At 50.8% G+C, this 20,855-nt stretch overlaps 10 protein-coding genes across 10 annotated transcripts; 6 read left to right on the top strand and 4 right to left on the bottom strand.

Annotated features, from left to right (window-relative positions):
* Positions 1-223: 223 nt before the first annotated feature.
* MIND_00860700 (putative nwd2 protein) lies at positions 224-3,217 on the top strand (the record flags this gene model as incomplete). Its single annotated transcript, XM_037365269.1, has 6 exons — positions 224-245; positions 296-454; positions 509-1,856; positions 1,903-2,143; positions 2,192-2,743; positions 2,798-3,217. 6 exons carry the CDS (start codon positions 224-226, stop codon positions 3,215-3,217), a joined length of 2,742 nt encoding a protein of 913 aa, XP_037218511.1.
* A 91-nt stretch (positions 3,218-3,308) lies between these two features.
* Positions 3,309-5,538, top strand: MIND_00860800 (Nucleolar GTP-binding protein 2; the record flags this gene model as incomplete). Its single annotated transcript, XM_037365270.1, has 6 exons — positions 3,309-3,561; positions 3,618-3,766; positions 3,817-3,985; positions 4,034-4,296; positions 4,351-5,382; positions 5,431-5,538. The coding sequence occupies 6 exons, from the start codon at positions 3,309-3,311 to the stop codon at positions 5,536-5,538; spliced, it is 1,974 nt and encodes a 657-aa protein (XP_037218512.1).
* A 137-nt stretch (positions 5,539-5,675) lies between these two features.
* MIND_00860900 (Abhydrolase-3 domain-containing protein) lies at positions 5,676-6,790 on the bottom strand (the record flags this gene model as incomplete). Its single annotated transcript, XM_037365271.1, has 5 exons — positions 5,676-5,680; positions 5,728-6,131; positions 6,185-6,347; positions 6,398-6,457; positions 6,508-6,790. The coding sequence occupies 5 exons, from the start codon at positions 6,788-6,790 to the stop codon at positions 5,676-5,678; spliced, it is 915 nt and encodes a 304-aa protein (XP_037218513.1).
* Positions 6,791-6,934: 144 nt separating this feature from the next.
* On the top strand, positions 6,935-8,018 carry MIND_00861000 (mRNA-triPase domain-containing protein; the record flags this gene model as incomplete). Its single annotated transcript, XM_037365272.1, has 5 exons — positions 6,935-7,199; positions 7,254-7,303; positions 7,354-7,627; positions 7,677-7,795; positions 7,848-8,018. 5 exons carry the CDS (start codon positions 6,935-6,937, stop codon positions 8,016-8,018), a joined length of 879 nt encoding a protein of 292 aa, XP_037218514.1.
* A 381-nt stretch (positions 8,019-8,399) lies between these two features.
* MIND_00861100 (uncharacterized protein) lies at positions 8,400-9,234 on the top strand (the record flags this gene model as incomplete). Its single annotated transcript, XM_037365273.1, has 2 exons — positions 8,400-9,045; positions 9,098-9,234. The coding sequence occupies 2 exons, from the start codon at positions 8,400-8,402 to the stop codon at positions 9,232-9,234; spliced, it is 783 nt and encodes a 260-aa protein (XP_037218515.1).
* A 178-nt stretch (positions 9,235-9,412) lies between these two features.
* MIND_00861200 (uncharacterized protein) lies at positions 9,413-10,035 on the top strand (the record flags this gene model as incomplete). Its single annotated transcript, XM_037365274.1, has 4 exons — positions 9,413-9,521; positions 9,569-9,638; positions 9,681-9,758; positions 9,813-10,035. Exons 1-4 carry the CDS (start codon positions 9,506-9,508, stop codon positions 10,033-10,035), a joined length of 387 nt encoding a protein of 128 aa, XP_037218516.1. The 5' UTR covers positions 9,413-9,505.
* Positions 10,036-11,447: 1,412 nt separating this feature from the next.
* On the bottom strand, positions 11,448-12,707 carry MIND_00861400 (uncharacterized protein; the record flags this gene model as incomplete). The annotated part of the gene is made up of 6 exons (XM_037365275.1): positions 12,488-12,707; positions 12,257-12,440; positions 12,005-12,208; positions 11,928-11,959; positions 11,558-11,880; positions 11,448-11,513 (listed from the first exon to the last, which is right to left on the bottom strand). Exons 1-6 carry the CDS (start codon positions 12,693-12,695, stop codon positions 11,448-11,450), a joined length of 1,017 nt encoding a protein of 338 aa, XP_037218517.1. The 5' UTR covers positions 12,696-12,707.
* Positions 12,708-13,102: 395 nt separating this feature from the next.
* Positions 13,103-13,860, bottom strand: MIND_00861500 (uncharacterized protein; the record flags this gene model as incomplete). Its single annotated transcript, XM_037365276.1, has 4 exons — positions 13,103-13,224; positions 13,272-13,508; positions 13,558-13,642; positions 13,693-13,860. The coding sequence occupies 4 exons, from the start codon at positions 13,858-13,860 to the stop codon at positions 13,103-13,105; spliced, it is 612 nt and encodes a 203-aa protein (XP_037218518.1).
* Positions 13,861-13,959: 99 nt separating this feature from the next.
* MIND_00861600 (AAA family ATPase) lies at positions 13,960-16,796 on the top strand (the record flags this gene model as incomplete). Its single annotated transcript, XM_037365277.1, has 6 exons — positions 13,960-14,406; positions 14,456-14,978; positions 15,031-15,318; positions 15,372-16,503; positions 16,553-16,667; positions 16,719-16,796. Exons 1-6 carry the CDS (start codon positions 13,972-13,974, stop codon positions 16,794-16,796), a joined length of 2,571 nt encoding a protein of 856 aa, XP_037218519.1. The 5' UTR covers positions 13,960-13,971.
* A 257-nt stretch (positions 16,797-17,053) lies between these two features.
* On the bottom strand, positions 17,054-20,395 carry MIND_00861700 (2-oxoglutarate dehydrogenase, mitochondrial; the record flags this gene model as incomplete). Its single annotated transcript, XM_037365278.1, has 7 exons — positions 20,033-20,395; positions 19,732-19,981; positions 17,848-19,687; positions 17,774-17,789; positions 17,415-17,723; positions 17,171-17,362; positions 17,054-17,119 (listed from the first exon to the last, which is right to left on the bottom strand). Exons 1-7 carry the CDS (start codon positions 20,381-20,383, stop codon positions 17,054-17,056), a joined length of 3,024 nt encoding a protein of 1,007 aa, XP_037218520.1. The 5' UTR covers positions 20,384-20,395.
* Between the last annotated feature and the right edge of the window lie 460 nt (positions 20,396-20,855).

Here is a 20,855-nt window from a genome sequence, read left to right on the forward strand (position 1 = left end):
AGCTCCGTTTCAAAGGCCAACAGTCGATCCTAGCTTTCTGTCTAATCATAGTCGGCGCGCAACACTCGGCCTGCATGTTCATGGCCTCCATGAGGCCTTCAGTTGCGTATATAATCCAGAATCACTTGCGTCTTTTGTCCAATCCGATACTTGCATCGCGCTTCTTTTTGGTTAGTTCCCTTCAGAGCTCCGTATCCGTTCTGAGACTCTTTCAGAACTTTCCATGTCTCAATACAACATTTACGGTGGGCATATGGCAGCGTGAAGCCATCACAGCTGATTTCATCGGATGCAGGAGGAACGGGTGGTGGTGGTGGTCAGGGTGGTCAACACGGTGGATCAGGCGGGGCAGGATACGGCGCAACTCTACACTTGGATGCCGAACACATCAGCGGGCAATTTAACAACATTGGACACGATCTCGTGCAAAGGTTTTACTACGCAGCTGCTGGGGGTGAGTCGACACTAGCCGGATGATTCTCAGCTTCTAAGCTGACCTTTTGCCCAGCGAAGATCATATGGGAAGAAATCGCAGGCGTCAGGGCTTCCTACAATTCGGACGCCCAGTTTTCTCGAGGAGTTTGTCTTCCCGGTACGCGCGAATCGCTTCTAGGCGATATTAAGAAGTGGATCGCCTCTGACCGCGACTCGCCTCCGATATGCTGGGTATCGGGGCCTGCAGGCGTCGGCAAGTCTGCTGTTGCTCTGACAATTGCCAAGGAATGCGCCAAAGATGAAGACCTTGCCGCGTCTTTTTTCTTCCTCAAATCAGACCCGAAGCGAAATAATCCATCTTTCCTCGCACTATCGCTCGCCTATGGCCTTCTGACCCTGATGCCACCACTGGACTCTCTCATTGATCGAAGAATCTCGAATAATCCCAACATTTTGGAGGGGTCTTTGGAGGATCAGTTTCAAGAATTGGTTGTCTCACCTGTGCTCGAAGGGAAGGAAAAGCGACATATCATTCCCTGGGTGTCTCGCAAACATCCATGTGTCATCGTCATCGATGGTCTTGACGAATGTGGCGACAGTACCGTACAAGAGCGGCTTGTCAAAACTTTCGTTTCCGCCTACCAACGATCTCGCGATTTTCCTTTGCGACTCTTGATATTCAGTCGTCCTGAATCTTGGATTCAAAATACCTTTAACCTCTCGGAGGTCAAGTCTTTGACGCGTTCCATTAGCTTCAACGGCGAGTACCTTCCGGATAAAGATATGGAGAAATACTTCACCCATGAATTTACCGCTATCCGGGCCAACCCTCGATATTCTCAAATCAAGTTTCCTTCTACATGGCCGGCCGAGGACGATATGAAAAAACTGATCATGAACGCCTCGGGGCAGTTCAGCTATGCAACAACCGTCACCCACTTCGTGCAAACGGGAAACGCAGACCCTATGGAGCAGCTAAAGCTAATTCTAGCAAACTCATCCACAGATCCCTCTCGCGAGTCATTTTTCGGTCAGATTGACCAAGTTTACCGACAAATCATTGTCTCTGGCCTACCGGTGGAGCCTAGCGAGGCCGAGGCGGAAAGGGATAAGCTGCTCTCTATCTTCAGTGCTATCCTCCTTCTGCCCAACCATGCTCCAACCACCCCGGAATTCATCGAATTGCTACTAGAACTACCTCCCGGAAATGTGTCGCTGACATTGTCATCGATGCATTCGGTCTTCGCCGTTGGCACCAAAGCTAGCGATCCTATTCGAGTTCAGCAAAACTCGTTTGCAAGTTACCTCACCGACAAGTCTCGTTCGCACGAGTTCTACATCGACAGCATGGAACAACGAAATAATCTTGCGCTACGATGGCTGAAGGTGCTTTCTCGCTTCTGCAGGCCCCCCGTTACAAGGTTGGTTGTTCACATTCACATGAAGCTTTGCTAACTCAGGCCCCAGTTTCGATTCAACTCAGGCAACTCTTCTCTCGAAATGGGCACAGTTCTGTTGCACTGTGGACGAGCCAAACTTGAGGTTGCTTGAAGCGCTCGAGTCTATCAACCTGCTTCATCTACTCAATGCTGTCATTTCCAACCCTGGATCTCATAGCGTCTCATTCTGGAGTGCGCAAGAAGCGCGGGGTCATTGGCCTTTAATCTTTCGTTCTTTCACGATTGTTACCACGTGGTTGAAGCGAGAGGTGAGCATCGTTTTATGGTGCAATGATACGTTGATAACCGTCCATTAGGAGTTGGGCATCAAACCCAGTATCGCAGAGCGCTTCTCCAATGTCATACAGTCCTTCGACATGCAACTTTCAATGGACGAAAAGGAGCGACGACACCTTGAAAGTTGGGTCGCGTTGAATTTGAGCGACTGTAGATGGGAGTGCACATACACAAAACAAGTCGATGACTCAGTTTCCTGGCTGCTCAGTGGGTTGCAAGAGAACACACTGGACCTTTTCGCCTCCCAACCGAAGCCAAGCACAGATGTGGAAATGCACGCGACCTGCTCCGCAATTGTTGAACGATTAAAAGACGACCTCCATACGCTTGCTGACCAAGCCCGAACTTCGCCGCGATATCGGATTGGCATGGTCGCAGAAACATCTGAAATGGAGGGAATCGTGTCGAACTTGTTGGACTCGAAATTACTGCAACGATGTGGGGCAGAGGGCGATATGTCTACAACGTTTCACACCATCTCTGAGGACGTCAAGTTACTGATGGGGAAGATGCATATTCGACCGTCGTACAACCCAACAGGCCGGCGAAATAACCTAATTTCATGGTGCAATGTAAGCAACTACTTTTCCTTGCGTTGGCGTTCTCGTTACTCACAATCTTATTAGTCCCTCCCCCGCAAGCATGAACATAGAAAGGCATTCATTCGAGCCGACATTTTGTCGCTGGCCGAGACCGACCAGAACCTTTCAAACTTCATCCAGCGATTCTTGATCTTCCTCTTCTTCATGACGCTCATGCTCATCCTCTTTGTCGATCGCTATTTCGGGTTCAACTACATTCCACAGCCAGACTCGACTTGCAGTGTTAGGGTTGACTCTGCTCTGACAAGGATTTTCCTAAGGGCGTGCGACATCGATACGACAGGCAAAGGTCGCTTGCAGGCCTTCTTGTTGAGATCGACATGCACTATAACACGTTCAATTACTCACGTCTCGTGTACTTCGTACACGCTGCTGCGTCTTCTGTTCGAGTTTATCGGCAAGGTTATAGAGGAGAACAACAAAAAATCACAGGCCAAAACTTGAATATATCTAACTTACCTATGTACAAGAGACTGACTAAGCAGAAGCAGAATCAGAAAATTTTTGATTGTAAATTTCCTCACCTCCACACACGATGGCGCCGACAAGAAAAGCTTCGGCGTCGCCGTCGAAAACCCGTTCATCTGGGTCGTCCTCTAAAATAACGCTCAAGAAAGTCAAGGGCGAGAACTTCTATCGCGATGCAAAAAAAGCAGCCCGAGTCAAGATGTTGAGTGGAGGCAAGCCAGTGCGGGATAAGGATGGGAAGATCATACAAGCCGCTGCATTCCAGAAGGGGGAGGACGAGACAAAGCCAGGGAGAGTGCAGCCTGACCGGCGATGGTTTGGTGTGTGGTTTATTTGTCTTTTTTTACTTTCTAGTCGCCTGAACGCAAATGGACAGGAAATACCAGGGTCATTTCGCAAACTGCGCTGGACCACTTCCGGACAAGCTTATCGACGAAGAAAGACGATCCTTACTCTGTTCTTCTGCGACGGAACAAACTGCCTATGGCGCTGTTAGACGATGCTGCCAACTCAAGTTTGCGCAAGGTATATTACCGACGAGAGATGTTCAGTCTTGTTATTTATCCACCTCTTAGCGTCCGCATATCGTTGAAGTAGAGCCATTCAGCGAAACGTTTGGTCCAAAGGCGCAACGAAAACGACCCCGAATTGAAGCCAACTCATTCGATGAGCTCAGTAAATTAGGATCAGCAGCAGCCGAGAAAGCTGAGGAGGCTGCAATGGAGAACGGTACTGGCACTGTCGGTGCGTATTCGTCCTACAATCTTAGGACCAAAACTTATCATTCCCCAGAACGTTTGGCGTCATCCGTCGTTGAAGCGCCAACACATGCTGACTACCACGAGCCCATCTATGCCAAGGGAACTTCACGCCGAATATATGGAGAACTATACAAGGTCATCGACTCTTCCGATGTCATTCTCCATGTTCTCGACGCCAGAGACCCGCTAGGTACGATGTGTGAGTCGGTCCTGGAGTTCATCAAGAAAGAAAAATCGCACAAGCAAGTTGTCTTGGTCATCAACAAGTGCGACTTGGTTCCCAACTGGGTTACAGTGCGCATATTTTCTCCCTCTCTTTTTCGTAGTTCTTCTGAATAAGGTCTCAAGGAACGATATATCAAGCACCTTACTCCTCGCTATCCTACTATCGCTTTCCATGCCTCGCCTAACCACTCATTTGGGAAAGGCGCGCTCATCCAACTCCTCCGCCAGTTCGCACAGCTTCATTCGGACAAGAAGCAAATATCAGTTGGCTTTATGGGCTATCCCAATGTCGGGAAGAGTAGCGTAATCAACACGCTCAAGAGCGGCAAAGTCTGTCGTGTCGCCCCAGTGCCAGGAGAAACGAAAGTCTGGCAATACATCACCCTCACACGGCGGATATACCTCATCGACTGCCCTGGCATCGTCCCCACGTCTGCCAATGACTCCGAGACAGCAACAGTGCTCAAAGGTGTCGTTCGCGTGGAAGCACTGAGCACCCCTTCGGATCACGTGCCAGAGTTGATGCAACGGGTGAAGCCAGTTTACCTCGCGCGAACATATGGCATCTCGTTACCTGAAGGCCAGGACAAGTGGGAGCCAGAAGTCTTCTTGGAGGCTCTTGCTCGCATGAAGGGCCGGTTACGAAAACAAGGAGAGCCCGACATGGATGCAGTCGCCAAGATTGTGTTGAGTGACTGGGTCCGGGGTCGAATACCCTTCTTCGTTCCACCGCCAGAGAGATCAGATGAATTGAATGAGCGGGAGGCCAAAGAACGAGCCAAACGCGAAAAGGAGGCGGCGAAGAGCAAAGGAAAAGGCAAGGAGACGGAGAGGCAAGAGGTTGTTGGTGTGAGGCAGAACTTGGGAACGATGATGCAGAAGAATACCTTTGTCGCAGAGGATATTCGGCCATTACAAGACGTCTTCGTGGGCCCAGCGGACGGCGATGAGGAGAAAGCAGAGGATGAAGAGCAACCCGAGCCAGAAGAAGCTGCCGAAAATGCTTCTGGTGGTGAGGAAGATGAGGAGTTGACATGGAATGATGTCTGGGGTGGAATTCCCCCGGAAGACGATGCAAAACAAGCATCCGTCGACGATGATGATGATGAAGAGCATTCCGCACCAAAGAAAGAAGCTCGAATGACGACGAACAAGGTATTTTTCTTCCGTTTGATCTATTCACAGTACTCAAAATTCTCGTAGAAAAAAGCAACCAACTTCTATTCTGGGGCCAACGTCAAGAATAAGAGCCGTAGCAAAGCTGCCCTGCTCAAGTCTCTGCCCCATGGAAAGAGAGGAAGGAGGACATAGAGTAGCGCGAGCTGAATATACGACAGCCTATATTTCAAAGGCTTTCTTCAGGGCACTCGCTGCCTCCGAAACCATCTTTACACCGATCTTGAGTACACTTCATGACGGTTAGCAGAGAACAGCAGGTCAAGAAGCCCTTACCCTATTCAAAGTCAACATAAGGTCTAATTTTTCCAATCGACGACTCACCATCCATAGCCATGATCGGATGTGGTGCTCCTTTGTAAACCTCGACTTCGACGTGAACACCAGCCGCAGTGAGCTTCTCTCCAAACGCAATCCCTTCGTCAGCCAGAATGTCACATTCGCAAACCGCAATCCATGTTTTAGGAACCTTGGCCAACAACGCGTCTGGTGCGAAAATAGGTGATGCATCCCATTTCGTGTAGTCCTGCTTGTTGGGCAAGTAATTGTCGCGGAACCAAAGCATGCGTGCTGGGCTGAGCCATGGAGTGAGCTCATTCTTGGCCCAGCGATTTTCTACGGTTGCGGTGTTATCAGTCACTGGCACTATGAGCAGCTGGAAAATAAGTGGGATCGGTGGGGATGCTTCAGCGGCTTTCATGGCCAATATTGCTGCGAGATTCCCACCGCTGATCCGTCAGGTTAGCAGTCATAGAGTCAATCAGACTTCAGACACACACACCTGGAAGAACCGCCGACGGCAATCTTGGACGTGTCGATATTCAGGACTGTCTTGCCATTCTTGATGACCCAATCCAGCGATTCTACGGCATCATCCACAGCGGTAGGGTACTTGTGCTCGGGTGCAAGTCGGTAGTCGACTGAAATGACAACACACTTGGCGCCTAATAAGTCCTCGTACAGGTCAACCAAAGGAGTGTAATAAGCTACGCACGGACACACATGTTGGTTGAGAATGAATTCTCTGAGCTGATATTCCCGAATGTCCATCCGCCTGAGGGAGAGCCATAGAGAGCGAAAGGCGAGATTGGACAGCTGACTTACCGCCATGGAAGAATATGAAGCACGGCCATCCATTCGCTGGTGCGCTACCTTCCGGAGTAAACGCACGGAACTTAGTGTGAGTCAGGTCTATATCTTGAGTGCTTCCAACTGGCAAGGGTTGAGAGCCCCCAGGAACTGCTGGTGAATTCCGCAAAGCCGGATCCCATGGAAGAGTGTGGGGCGGGACAATTGTTGCAAGGGCAGTGTTGTGAAACTCGATGTATTCCGCATCGAGCCGAGGGAGCATGGAAGGATGGATAGGTTGGTGGATAGTGGCCGACATGGTGCAACTCGGACAAGCTTGCTTGTTCTTGACTTTTACTTATACACGCGATCGCAGAAGAGATAAGCCGCGGGGCCGGCCCGGTGTTGCCGTGGCCAAGAGCTCATCAACGGATCATTGAATGTCACACGTCACGAAATTCCCATGCCTCACCACACAGAATCACCACCTCGAAAACGCGCGCGCACAGGTTCCGTCGAAAACGGTGGCTCCATGCCTCCCCTTTCTCTGTCTATACTCGGTGTGGAGCCACTCGATGAATTCATAAAAGAAATCGCAGACTGGGTCCACTATCAAATCCAGAACGCACCGCCAGACGTCCAGGGAAAGATCGAGGTTGAGGCAAAGGTGGGGATCTTGCGCGACCGATCCAACCAGCGGTTGATGCTGCCAATACTCGTAGAAAGCAGTGAGTCCCTGCGTTATTCTGCGATTCTTTTTCTTATCGTGTGCCGTGTCCCAGTTTTGAAGCCAGACTGGAGTGAGATACGGTTCGAGTCGAATATGAGCATGGTTCGTGATTGCTTTTTCATGCTGAATGACTTAACCGAATGGCCTTGTAGCAACAGCACAAACATTTCAACACCCGCTTAAACGAGCTCAAATTATCGTCATCTCAGCCGTCCTTCCCCGCCTCGCCACTGGGATACAGCCATCTGCATCTAGTGGACTCATTCTATCCTTCTGACGACAACAAGAACAAAATCCGCGTGACGCGAAATGAGAAAACTGGCGAGGTCGTTGAGTGCATGCGGAAAATTCGGCTGGGCGATCTCAACGTGTACAGCCCGAAAAGAGCAGCGGATTGGCGAATTAGTGTCAGCCTTGAAGTTCCTGGTACGCTTCTATGCATATTTTCAGTTGCGCCCACTTCATCAGTTCGCAGTCACCCACCCTATCGGGTCCGCGACGCATTCTCGCAAAAAGGACCGTCTGAGCTACTCGCACGAAGAGTTCAGTATTGACCTCACTCAAGTGACCTCTTCGTCATCGCCCACTGGCGCAGTAAGTGTTTCCTCCCACCTCTCGTTCTGGGTTTAATTAGCCATTGCTACAGCCAGAACTGCTGCATGAGCTTGAAATCGAATTCGCCAGACCCGACGTGCTCGTCGCGGCTGCACATCGACGCGGTGACCCCAATTTACCAGAATTGGAGCGAAGCGCCTTCGACGAGCTTATTCGTGCTTTTGTCAACAATGCCCGTATCTTGGTCCGAAACGCAGAATAGTAGTGCCACCTCTAGTTTTGTATAAAATGTGTGGTGACTTTTTTGTGTGCTAAACTGCGAGCTGACGCGCTCCCCAGCATTGTAATATCTACTTGAATGCTATCGTAATGCTGTTCGCCATAATCGCGTGCTTCTTGGTTACGACCTCATACACCTCTGGAATGGCGACATAAAACCACTTCGAGCCATGTTCATCATCCATTGATTGGTAGACGAGGGGTAGATTGTGGACGAATGGCCAAAAGCTTATCTTGACTTTTTGGACTGTTTTTCTGTCATGTTTGTGATTCTGTATCCTATCTAAGGACTGTTTGTCGGCGTGCAGACACTTTCGTGTGACGGTGACATATTTCTGTATCTTTCCTTCTCCTTCCGCCCACCATGACTTCCCTCTCGCGCGATATCAAAGACGCCCAGCACCCGCACGTAATGTCCCCTCCCTTCTCGATAGCAAACCAAGAATCGCTTGGGAGCGCTACACCACTCGCAGTGCCTGATCGCCCGTTCGAGGTCCCTTCTGCTGCTCACCCTTCGACGTGGCCTATAGAATACTTTATCAACTGGGACCTCGCTGGTCCAGATGAGTCTGATGACCTTCTCGCCGACAATGACTCGCTCGTCGCCACCAACGACTCGATTTCTACTGTCCAGCAAGACTGGCAATCCAAGCCGTCTGCCAATGCACTGGTTCTAACCCCTGTTCGGCCCGTGAAATTCGACGCTTGGTTCATATACAGTCCCCGCGAACACTATGCTCAGATGCAACAGTCTCATCATTTCTCCACTACTCCCCCTCTGTTATTTGCGCAACAACCTACATCACCTACACTCCGCCATACTTGTCGTCAAACTCGTGTCGTTAGCCAACTTCCACCTGTCATCACAGAGAAGGAGAATCTTGGTTCAGCCTTTATGCAAGCTTCTTCTGCTGTGGCATCTCCGTCTCCATCTGCACCTTCTACTCGTCGCTCCACACGTATCGATCGCAGGCAAACAGACACTGATTGCGTAAAGGGGACAGACTCTCGTATGCTACCCAATCCTCCTTCAATGCGCCAATACTAACACAAGAGACATAGGTCAGCGCCGAGCCAAAGCCCACAAGAAAGCAAGTTCCATTAAAATGCGCAATGACACTCGCAAGAAGAGAACCCTGCAAATGGCTGATACCACAATCGATCCACCACAGGTTAGTCTATTCGACTGCTTTGCGTGAAGTGCTTTATCGTATCACATAGTAAACAAAACGAATGCCGATACTCCGAGGAGAGTCATGATCTAGAGTATTTCCCCCACAAACTATCTCTTAGCAGTCCACATTGTACATACTAGTGTCTCATTCCGAACTATAACTTGAGACCGTGACCCCCAGTCACGACCATTTCGCTTTCTTTCTTGAACTCCCACCATCTGAGGCCTGGTCCAATGCCCCACGGTGCCAGCTGTCTCGAGCTTACTCTCCCCCGGGCCTTCTCTGCTTGATATCGATGCTTGACTCGTTGTGTACTACTGGATAGAACTTGCCGACGTTGTCCTTACTATGGTTTCAGGTGTATCAGTCAACAGTGACCACAGTGAATTAGTGCTTGACCACCTGACCTGGGCCAGTCTATCGTCATTGTCTGCCATCGTTCGGTCCTAACCTCTTACTCTGTTTAATAGACAAGAAACTGTCCCCTATCGGCCACAGGTTTCATCCACCGTTGATACTGTAACTGCCACATCACCATATTTCCATTGGTATGAATGCCACCATCGCACATCTAGAAGTACGACTTGCTGATTCTCGACTAGTAGTTTATCTTGTCTCGTGATGGCCAAAACTTTCCGTCCGCATCCCCCCAATGCCAGCGTGGTCGCCGTACATCCTCGTGGGAGAGCAATGGCCAGTCCAGCTGGGGCGATTGAACTTCCCGACCTGCCACTAGCAGCTCGTGGATTTAGGAATCTTCCAGGGTTTGGCTGGGCCATTGCACACAAACAAGCTCTCTGCAGACGTATGCGTTTTTCGCGATGACGTAGTCGGGACGGAAAGACTCTGGTGCAGCAATGTGCTAAGAGAACTCCTCGAGTGTATTGGGCGCGGTAGGCGGACGGGCCAGGATTTTGTGTTGTATCGATTAGCAGTATCTTGTTTGTACATGTGAACTCGAGTCAGTTTCCAAGCTAAGTTACTCCAATTGAAAATTAAGCACTACGGACAAAAGGCTAGGACCTCGATTATTCCCAACTTTGCGAGCCGGGGCATGGACCGCTTTATTTCACGGACGACGGCTGTACTATCAAACTGGCGTGACATCACCCGTACTTGGACCACCAATTTTCGGAGGCGGGGGAATGCGTCAAGCGCAGTCGTGTCGAGGTGCGGACCGAGTAACTTTTCTATGGCATCTCGTTCGCTTTGCCAATGCGTGGGCACTGTGTCGAGGGTAAGAGTCGTAAGAGTGGGAATGGCGCCGGGGAGCTCAAACATCAGGCCGCACATAACAAGCTCTTTGAAGGCAAATTGGAGGTGCGTGAGGATGGGGAATCCGGAGCGGAGGGTCCTGAGTGTGTCGCCTGTGTTCTGATCAGCAGGCGCTTAACTTACTTGTAACATCTGCTCGACTCACTGTCTACCGTCTTGATATTCAAGAAACGTATCCCATGTTTAATGCGATGCAGAATGGGCTCGAGATCCTCCCAAGACTCTCTAAATGACGCTAGCTCCAGATGATGGACCCCGCTCAAATCGAGCTGGACGGGGTTGGTGCCCGGAGTCACGGCTGCTAACGCCCCGTTGAGACTGAGGCTGGCGATACGGAACTTGAAACTGTGACTAGAATGGCGGGATGAAAGGAGGACTTGACTCTCGGCAGTGCTGCGACAGTTAGCAAGGCTCAAGTGTTGGAGGGACGATGGGCAACGCGATAATATGTCCCACAAATAGTTGATGTGCCATTCGTTGTGGAGGAACCGTACATGGAGGGAACGGAGTTACGAAGTGGTAGAAACGAGTCTTTGTATGCTCTCAACTCCGTTTGATGATATATCGAACAGGTGTAAGGACTCCAGCGCAGACCAGTGCATTGATGCCAAGACCGCCAGTAGTGATGGGTCACTGAATTCACATTGGACGACGAGATGGCGAATATGGGAGATGAGATGGGGGGAGGTGGTGAGGACTGCAACAAGACGTTCGACACAGCTTAACCACCATGCTGCGTCGCGATGCCGGCTAATAAGCCCTCTCCATATATCACCAATCCTGATAGTGCTGAACAGCCGGGACTGGGCCCAGAAGCAAAGCGATTTGCTGACAAGAGTGCATGACAGGAGGGTGCTTTTGTCTTCCGCTATGTGCTCGAGGATAAGGTGTTCGAGTTCAGGTGGCAGCATTTGTGAAGAATGTTATTAGGGGTTCATCATGTCTGATGACATAAGCGGCAGCTACAGATGCACGTTCACGACTTCAGATACACGTTCTGCCTTGGTCAAAATTTGCACAAGCTCGGTCTAAGGACATTAGTCAAAGGATTCGGAGTTGCAAGGCGACGGACCCAAATTCGCTCCTGCACTGTTGCCCCTTCTGGACTGAGGATATAATCGCTGACCTCCTCCACCTTTTCGAGGGAAATGTACTCGCCCTTCAGGCCCAGTGGCTTATTCTCCATTCCCAATGCAGCCCACACAAGTTGTCGGCTCCCAATTTCAGTCGGCAACGCGATTGCACGTTCCATTAGGCTGTCAATGAGGGCTTGAAAGCCGCTGAATGTGGTTCTAATGTTGGAATAGCAGTATCCCGGATTGACGGCGTTGACGACTATTGGGGCAGTCGTCGAGAGATGTTTGTTCATGGCCCGGACGAACATGATGTTCAACACTAGGAATAATGTCAACGAGAGCGAAGAGTAACAGCAAAATTGGCACATTTAGTTAGGAAATATCGGGTTCCCATCGCCCTGTTGTCTGATCAGATAAGAAAGTGCACAAAAGGCACGGTTTACTTGGATGTGCAGTATTCTTTGCTTCCCAACGTGCCGAGAATGTTTGGACCCTCAACGACCCGCCGTTCGATGGAAGCCCAGTGGTGCACTTCGCTCGCGACAACCACGATGCGAGGGACAGTTCCGTACTGCTCAGCTGTTTTGACCATGTGTGGAAGGAGGAGGAGGGCAAGCAACGGCATAGAAAGACAGTTGACTTGGAGACTGCGTCTGGATTAGAACCCCATCGCATTGAAAAAATGTTCAACTCACCAGGTCTCCCAGCCTTGCCTGGTTGGTTGGTACTTTGGCAAAATTGTAGCAGCATTGGCAAGAATAATGTCAAGTCTCCCGCCCTCCCGCTCGAATTTGTCAGCGAAGGACTGGACAGAACCGAAATCTGCTAAATCCAAAATCCACAATTCGGCAGTTGTACAGTTAATTTCCGCTCGCAGTTCTGAGAGGAATGTGGATATATCCCATGGTGGTATCGGGGTTACTTACTTTCTAACGCTTCTTGACCACGAGTTTCGCTTCGACATGCGAGGATAAGACGACCTGGCTTCATCGTGGCGAAATGTTTGGTCGCTTCAAAACCCAGTCCAGCATTTGCCCCAACTACAAGAATTGTCTTTCCAGAGAGATCTGCCGTGGTCACTGGGGCCCTTCTGGACCGCTGACCCTTGATGAATGCGCTGAATGAGAACTTCATGTTGGAACCACTGGTGGGTACGCTGCGTCTGGCGACATGGCTTTATAGGCTTTATAGGCATGGCTGACGCATCGAGGAGTTTTTAGACGCAGTGGGAGGACTGTGTATATGGCGGTTAAACTGGCGCAAACGTCAGGCGCGATGGACAACACTGAGTGGACAGTGGACATTGCTGAGGTCATGGCGACCGTGTCAAACGGTTAAATTGACTCCGACGACGCGCAACGATGGTATTGGGGCGGCATTGGGGGCGGCAAGCGATGCGAAAGCTTGCAAGAGGCACTGTCGGTCCGAAGGAAGCACGAGGGTTGGTTGGTGCCGCCGCGGTCACGAGCTTTTTTGATCAAAAGTTTACATAAATCCCTGACCCAAAGAGAGATAAATCGAGTACATGATACAAGTATAAGTTATGGTTGGATTGCCTTGATGTCTGCTTCCACCCGCCTCGCTCGCTTCGCTCGTTCTTGCTGAGCTGGTAGTGTTTGCCCAAGTTCATTGCTCACGGACATGATTTCCTGACCAAGCGAAGCTACGGGAAGGTGAGCTTAAGGAAGCAAGTCGAATATCTTGACCAACCGTCGATATTGAGCACTGGACCGGTATCCATGTCCTCATCTTCGTCCATAAATGAAGGCATCTCAGCCTCCCACTGTGCTTCAATGGCATCCGCTTCTCGAAAGTGAGCTAAAAGCCTGTCTGCAAGTTTGCCAGGCTCCTCGCGCCGGTCGGAAGAAATTTTGTAAAGCCATTCCAATCGTGTACCAGCAAGAGCCCATATCTGTCGGTCTAATACTTCGTCGAATGGTTCGGCATCTAGATGAGTCAAGTTTCAAGTCAGTAATTAGAGGAGTATTATGCCGACCTTGCTCGTGAGGTTGCAGAGTATCGTAGTCACGTCCACCAACCCTTATGTTACTTTGTGCGATCTTAAAAACCTCATTCGCATACTAAGGAGTGCTTGTTAGAGCGGTCCCAAAGTAAGCTTAACAGGACGCACTATCGTTGCACTCTGAAGGAAACTGTCGGGTGGTAGGTTGTGCTGAGTGGCGTACTCTCTCGCCTCCTGCTCTATCTCACGTTGAATGTCAGTTTTGATCCTGATCCAGGCTCGCATTGCGTCGATTGAGATACGCGGTCGCAGCTGGTCATCGTCAATGTCGTCCATTGTTGCGGCGCGAGTCGTCACAGAGATGAGATGTCACATGTCACCTGCGTCTCGTGACTGATTTCAGCGCGTTGTTTATTGATCGGCCTCCCAGCTTCCTTCTTGACCCCGATGAAGAGACATTCAGTAAAGGGTATTCGCAACGACCAGCTGGAGCAGAACCGCATTCAACTAGAACACAACCTACAACACACGGAACCCTCCCTCCACCTCTCCTCCAACGACAACTCCGTTGAGTATCCACGCCATGCGCCAACCCCCTTCCGCAACGATTTTATTGACTTTGACCGACACGAAGAAAGTCCCTGGTCATACGAGGAGGGCTTAACACACTCGCCTTATGGTGGTGGCGAGACAATTTCGACTGCTGCCCACCACGCCAGTGTGCTCACCCTCAATGCCGGGCTCGCTGGTCGAGGAAACAGACGTGATATTAGCCTGAGCGGGGCCGAATTCGACCCAGAGCGGCCATTGAAGGACATGATGGCTGCTGTAGACCCCAAGCTCAGCATGTTTGACATGGACCCGTCTCGCTCGCGATACAACGTGTGTTGCCGTGCTCATTCTCTCGTTCGTCAGGCTAACATCAACTCAGCTTCCCCTGAATAGCCCTGGCAGGCTTGATCGAGCTCTCCAGTCCGGGCATTCTCGCTCAGTGCGAATACGTTCACCCCATTCGTCTGCCACTTCATCGAGTTCAGATTCCGAGAGTCCCCGACCCCGTCTGGCTGAGGCCTTACAGCGTGTCTCTCCAAAGCGACCACGCAGTCCCCAACTACACCAACCCAACCATCGCCATGCACAAATTCCACCCTCACCGCTATCCAAACCGCTTGACGACGCTACTCCTCGTCCTCAACGGCGTGGCTCTACGGCATCACATTTTACCAAGGCGGCTAGAGGAGTTGCTAGAGATCTCGCCGAAGAGCAACAAAAAGAGCGCAATCCGTTTGCTGACATCGTCAATCGTGATGCCACCTCAAGGTCTCTCAACAACACCAAGTCTCGTATCTACCTTCCTGACGTCACTGGTCTCACCAACGCTGTGGAATCCCCTGCTAAACCTGGAGGCTATACTACCTACAACCCCGATTTTGATCGTCCGAGGGACAGCGAAGGTGTGTGATAAGTTTGTGCACTTTTATTTCGTCCTTTATTAAGTCGTATTAGCTCGACTTTTATCAACCTTGGCTGCTGTTCAAGAGAGGCTCCATGACTTGGAAGATGAAAATGCAATATCTCGACGACGAGTGCGGGAACTTGAGCTCGAGTTGGAGGTCTGCAAGCGTGAAGTGGTCAAGGAGCGGACGCGGATACTAGAACGCAGCGAACTGAGCGCTAGGCTCGAGGCGGTAGAGTCCTCCAAAGGGAAAGGAAAGGGTAAAGCTCGTGACGTTGACACGGAAATCGATGCTCAACTCGAGGAGCGGTACCGGCAGGCTGTAGAAGAAAAGAAATGTGCGTACTCATTTTCTAGTTTTTTTTTCTTCCTCACTCATATATGGTGGCAGCTCTCGAGGCTCTCATCTCTTCCCTCAGAAGCCATCTCACCCGCCTCACTTCTGAACTTTCGTCACACCAAGACCTTTTGATGGAGCTGCGAAAGTTGCGCGAACGAGACAGTCGTTTGCTGAAGGAGAAGAGTGCTGAGGTTGACCGTTTAAGGCAAGAGGTTGAAAGACTCGCTGGAGAAGTGGAGGTGTTGCGTGGTGTTGTTGAAGACGGGCTTCGAGAACGTCGGGGGGCAAGAGAAGAGGCCCAGACATCAGGGATGCAGTCAGCCGGGGACACCGGAATGTCTGCAGATCTTGACGAAACTGTCTCGCGTCGCCATGTTCCCGATGAGCAAGAAGACGAAGAAGATGGTCTCGATGAAGGCAGCTCGATTGAAGAAGAAGAAGAGTCAGAGGCTGAACCTTTTGATCCAATGTCAATTATGGGGTCTTCAAGAGAAAACGCCGCTGGCCGCACAGACCACGCCACTCTTGGCTCTTCACGCTTCATTGGAAACGATGAGCTTGTTCGTATTATTGCGGATGTTGAAGAACGTCGCTCCGAACTTTCAAGCAACGCCAGTCGAGAAAGACCCGTCTCACCTTCACCTTCACCACCACGAGAACGAAACAGACGAGCAACAGTGGAGGAAGTATCGGATGAAGGAAGTGAACATCTTCGCGCGCCAACTCCTGTTGCTCGTGCTGGCCCCTCCAAAAGTCGAATCTCTCATCCTGCACGTCCCCCTGTCCCTACACCGTCACGTGCCCGCAATGGCAATCCTGACGCGGAAGCGCCTTTCCCTCAAATACGTGGCGCACGTCTCGAAAAACTGTTCTTCTCAGCGCCAGAGCATAATGCACGCACCTGCACAGTCTGCTGTCGCGGCCAACGAGCACCTAGCTCTTGGTTGACCTCTCGGCCACAAGAGCATCTGCATGAGAGCGATTCTGAGGAAGACGAGGGTTTTGTCGATGGCGACGAGGATGTTGACGTGGAGCGGGCAAGGCAAGAGAAAAGAGACGGCAAACAGCGTCAGCCGGACGACATCAACTTCGCTTACGCGGCACGAAAAGCTGGGGTCCCGCCACAAACGCTCGTCACACGCGTTATACGCGACCTTGAAGACGATTTTGTGCACTACAAAAGGTAATACTTTGGCTTGCGACTTGTTGGCCGCTTTCTCACTCGTGTCCAGTGTCTATGTCGAGCTCGCGGACCAGTACAAGGAAATGGATGCCGTTTCTGACGTCCCCAAGCGGAACTTACTCGCAAAACATCTTCGCGAGGTTGTCGACATTCTTGAACAAAAGGTTAGCGTGATCGTATCACAAAATTTCGCACGCGGTACTGATGTCCTCCAGGGCGACCAAATCGCTGCGCTGTATAGCTGCTTGAGCTTCAAAGACAAGCCCATCAGACGGACGGCTGGTACACAATAGCTGGACTTGTGTTTTCTCTTCTTGCGTTAGGCAAACAAATCGATTACTCGTATATCTAGTCAACTACCTAGTACATTTGGCGCATTTCCTGTTTCTTGGCTTGCACACAATAGATTGTAGCATTTAGCAGTACTCGAACAGCCAGGATTATGGTCCTACTTGTATGTGATGTTGTCACGGTCCCAATAATGAATAAAATAGCGTGAATCCAATATTGACAACAGGAAATTAAGTAAGTAGAGGTATCTTATGGGAATCTAAGATTCGAAGCCATCCTCGAATGCAGATTGTAAGAATGCCTCAATTTCTTTCTTGTGTTGCGACTGCGAAAGACAATGAACGGGGAGTTGTGAACACAGGAGAGAAGAACATACTTTGCTGCCAGTGGCGACAGAGCTGGTAGGGCCACGGCCGGCATAGAAAGGATACTTGCCCTTGTGGTGCTCTGTTTTGTTGGCAGCGGTGTAGATGCGAGGGCCGACGTAGCTCCAAGCACCGTTGTTAAGAGGCTCTTCTTGGCACCAGAGAAGGCTGGCGTTGGGATACTTGTCCAAATGCGGGTGAATCTACAGCATCTAGTCAGAAAACAAATTCCTCGAGTGATAAAATAATACACACCAGGTCATATGGGAAGGGCGAAATCTGCTCAATGCGGCTGATGGCGACATCTTTGCGACCACGCTCTTCACGTGCTTGAAGGAGGGTCTGGTACACCTGGCCCGTGCAAAGAATGTGACGCGTGATCTCTTCTGGGGCAACCAGGGACTCTTCGGGGTGCGGCTCAGGAATGTATCGCTGGAAAGACGTGTCGCCAATCATCTCGGAAAGATCCGAACGCGCGTTGGGGTGGCGGAGCAGACTCTTGGAGAAGAAGAGGATCAATGGCTTGCGGAAGTCGCGGTGAATTTGACGACGGAGAACATGGAACTATAGCCAAATCAGTCAAGATCCATTCTAAATTGTTTGAAGGAGCATACGTAGTTGGCGGGGGTCCTGAAGTGAGGTTTTCGTTAGAAGGGTGGATGGAGTTTTAGAAGATTTTTAAACTCACGTCGGGTAGACAACCTGCATGTTGCAGTCCTGGTGTTGACGCTCAATCTTTTCCGGTGTCGGGAAAACATTAGGATGGTCATCGCAAAGCTGCAAGAATCGCTCGATCCGTCCACTCGAATGCTCCGGGCCTTGTCCATCATATCCATGCGGCAAGCTCATAACCAAACCAGTTCGCTGGAGCCATTTACGCTCACCAGCAGCAATGAACTGATCGATGATGCACTGCGCATTGTTAGCGAAATCACCGAATTGCGCCTCCCACATCGTCAGCGAATCAGGAGAGACGAGAGAGTAGCCGAGCTCGAAGCCAAGAGTGCCATATTCGGACAAGGAGGAGTTGCAGATGACGAAGCGAGCCTGGCTTGAGCCCAGGTCATTGAGTGGGACATACTGCTGCTCATTGACTTGGTCGTGAATAACGGCGTGACGCTGCGAGAAAGTTCCACGCTCAACATCTTGACCAGAAACCCGGACGTGGATTTTCTCCAACGCAAGCGAGCCAAATGCAAGGGCTTCGGCAGTAGACCAGTCGATATTTGTCCCCTCCTCGACCGATTTGCCGCGGGTAGACAGGATACGAGCCAAGTTACGGTGCGGTTGGAAGCCGTTCGGGTATGAAGAGATGGCCTTGCCAATTCGTTGCAGGGTTGCTTCATCACTACCAGTCGGGCGGGTGGGGAGAGTTTCTTGCGCAAGCTGTTTCGGGGACGGGAAGCCCTGCCATGACGACGACAACCACTCGCGACTGGTGGGAACATAGTCCTTTGCTGCATTTGCCGACTTCTCCAGCATACCCCAGACCCATTTTTTGTGGTCCTCGATATCCTTCTCAGTGAAGGTACCGCGACCAACGAGGAATTTGGCATATTGAGTGAGAGGAGTAGGCTGTTTGGCGATTGCGTTGTACATTCTGGGCTGGGTGAACATCGGCTGGTCAGTTTCGTTGTGGCCATAACGGCGGTAGCAGACAATGTCGATAACCACATCCTTCTTGAACTTGGCGCGATAGTCAGCAGCGAGTTGGCAAACAAAGTTGACAGCCTCGACGTTGTCGCCGTTGACGTGGAAGATGGGGGCGTCGATAGATTTTGCGATGTCAGAGGGGTATGGCGTCGAACGCGCAAAACGGGGATCAGTTGTGAAACCAATTTGGTTGTTCACGATCAGGTGGATTGTGCCTCCCGTTCCGTAACTTGGAAGGTTGTGGAATCCCATCGTCTCGTAGACAATACCCTGGCCGGCAAAAGCAGCATCTCCATGCAACAGAATACCGAGCGCAGTATTGTGTGCGGCCTCATCGTTCTCGAAATGTTGGATGGCGCGAGTTTTTCCGAGAACAACGGGGTCCTCAGCCTCCAAATGTGAGGGGTTGGCAACCAAGGAAAGTGATACTTTTTTGCCGGAGGGAGTAGGTCGGACGTAGTTGGCGCCAAGATGGTACTTGACATCGCCAGCGGGAGAATCGTCGGCCACATTCCCAGAAAACTCGTTCAAAATAGCCTCGAGTGGTTTGCGAATCACATTTGCCAGGACATTGAGCCGTCCACGATGGGGCATACCAATCGTGACGTGTTTGACACCATTTTCGACGGAACGGTCGATGAGGGCTTTCATGCCCGGAATAAGTGATTCTCCGCCTTCAAGACCAAAGCGCTTCTCATTGGGGAATTTGCTGGCAATGAACTTCTCAAATGACTCAGACCAGATGATTCGGTCGAGGATCATGCGCTTCTCGTCAACCGTGTAATTCCATGGCTTGGGGATTTCAACACGTTCTCGGATCCAGTCGCATTGCTCTTTGTCGGGAATGTGGACATATTGGATACCAACCGCGCCACCTAAATGATATCAGTTGGAGGACAGAAACAATGTGAGGACGGACAGTAAATGCGTCTGCATAATTTGATGATTTCCCTCAATGACATCGATTTTCTGTCTTCGCTGGCGAAATGGGGAAGGATACCAGGACCGAGGGTTATTTGTTTGTCGAGATCGCGCTCTGTAAAACCATAATGGCTGAGTTCGAGCTCTGGGGGTCGTCCATCTACGAGGTCAGCATCGAGCAGGCCGAGCGGGTCCAACTCGGCGACGTGATGACCTCTGACTTGGTAAGCCCGTACAAGTAGTTGAGCCTAAACTGTTTTTCAGTACTGTTGATAGTAAAAGAAAGACAGAAAAGTTACTTTGAGATGGTCATCGAGCTCGCCCCCACCACCAGCGTGTAATGCTGGCGCTCCATCAGCCGGAACCAACGGTGGCGGCTGGAATGCTTGGGGACTGGTGAGGCCCTTGTCGAGCCCAGAAAAGTAAACATCCCATGAAACATGGACGGACTTGGGGTCCTGCCTCCAGTGTCTATACATTTCCTCAGCGTAGTAGGCATTTGTGCCATTCGCAAACGGGTCGTTTGATGAGGGCGGGGCGGCAGTCGCCAGCTCACGACGGAGAAGAGAAATGGGCAGGGAACGAGTAAGCGGGCCAGTCGATCTGGGGGCCACTGCAGGCCACCGGCGAAGGACCTGCCTGGTGAACATGATGGTGGTTCGGGAAAGAGAAAAAGTCGCGTCAAACTTGATCCTTGCTCATTCCTGACTACCGCACATATGCTATCTCGGGACAACACCACTCACACATCGCATGTTCGCCGGGTCCACCCACCTCCACTACTACAGTTGTCGACGTCAGAGTCGAGACTTCGGACGCAGTGGTCCGAAAAGCCGAACATGGGGAAAAATAATTTGTCATGTGACATTGACTTTTGCGAACGTAATCGTGAGTCGGAGCAACGATTGCCAACAAATGGTTCTCCAGGCGCACCTCTTGCATGATGTGTCCCAATGTCAATAGAGCGCTTTGGAAGCAATGCTTTCTTTAGTTTGTCAGCATCTTACATACTATTAGTGGTTGATACTGGTGATGCCAACCACTGGCAGCGCCGTTGTGAAGTTGTTCTGCGGGGTTGCGCGCTGTGTCCCTTTGTTCTCCAAACTATATATAAGCGCGCAA

Source organism: Mycena indigotica (genome assembly GCF_014461135.1).
Source record: "Mycena indigotica strain 171206Taipei chromosome Unknown Mind.scaff0007, whole genome shotgun sequence".
NCBI classification, from domain to species: Eukaryota; Fungi; Basidiomycota; class Agaricomycetes; order Agaricales; family Mycenaceae; genus Mycena; species Mycena indigotica.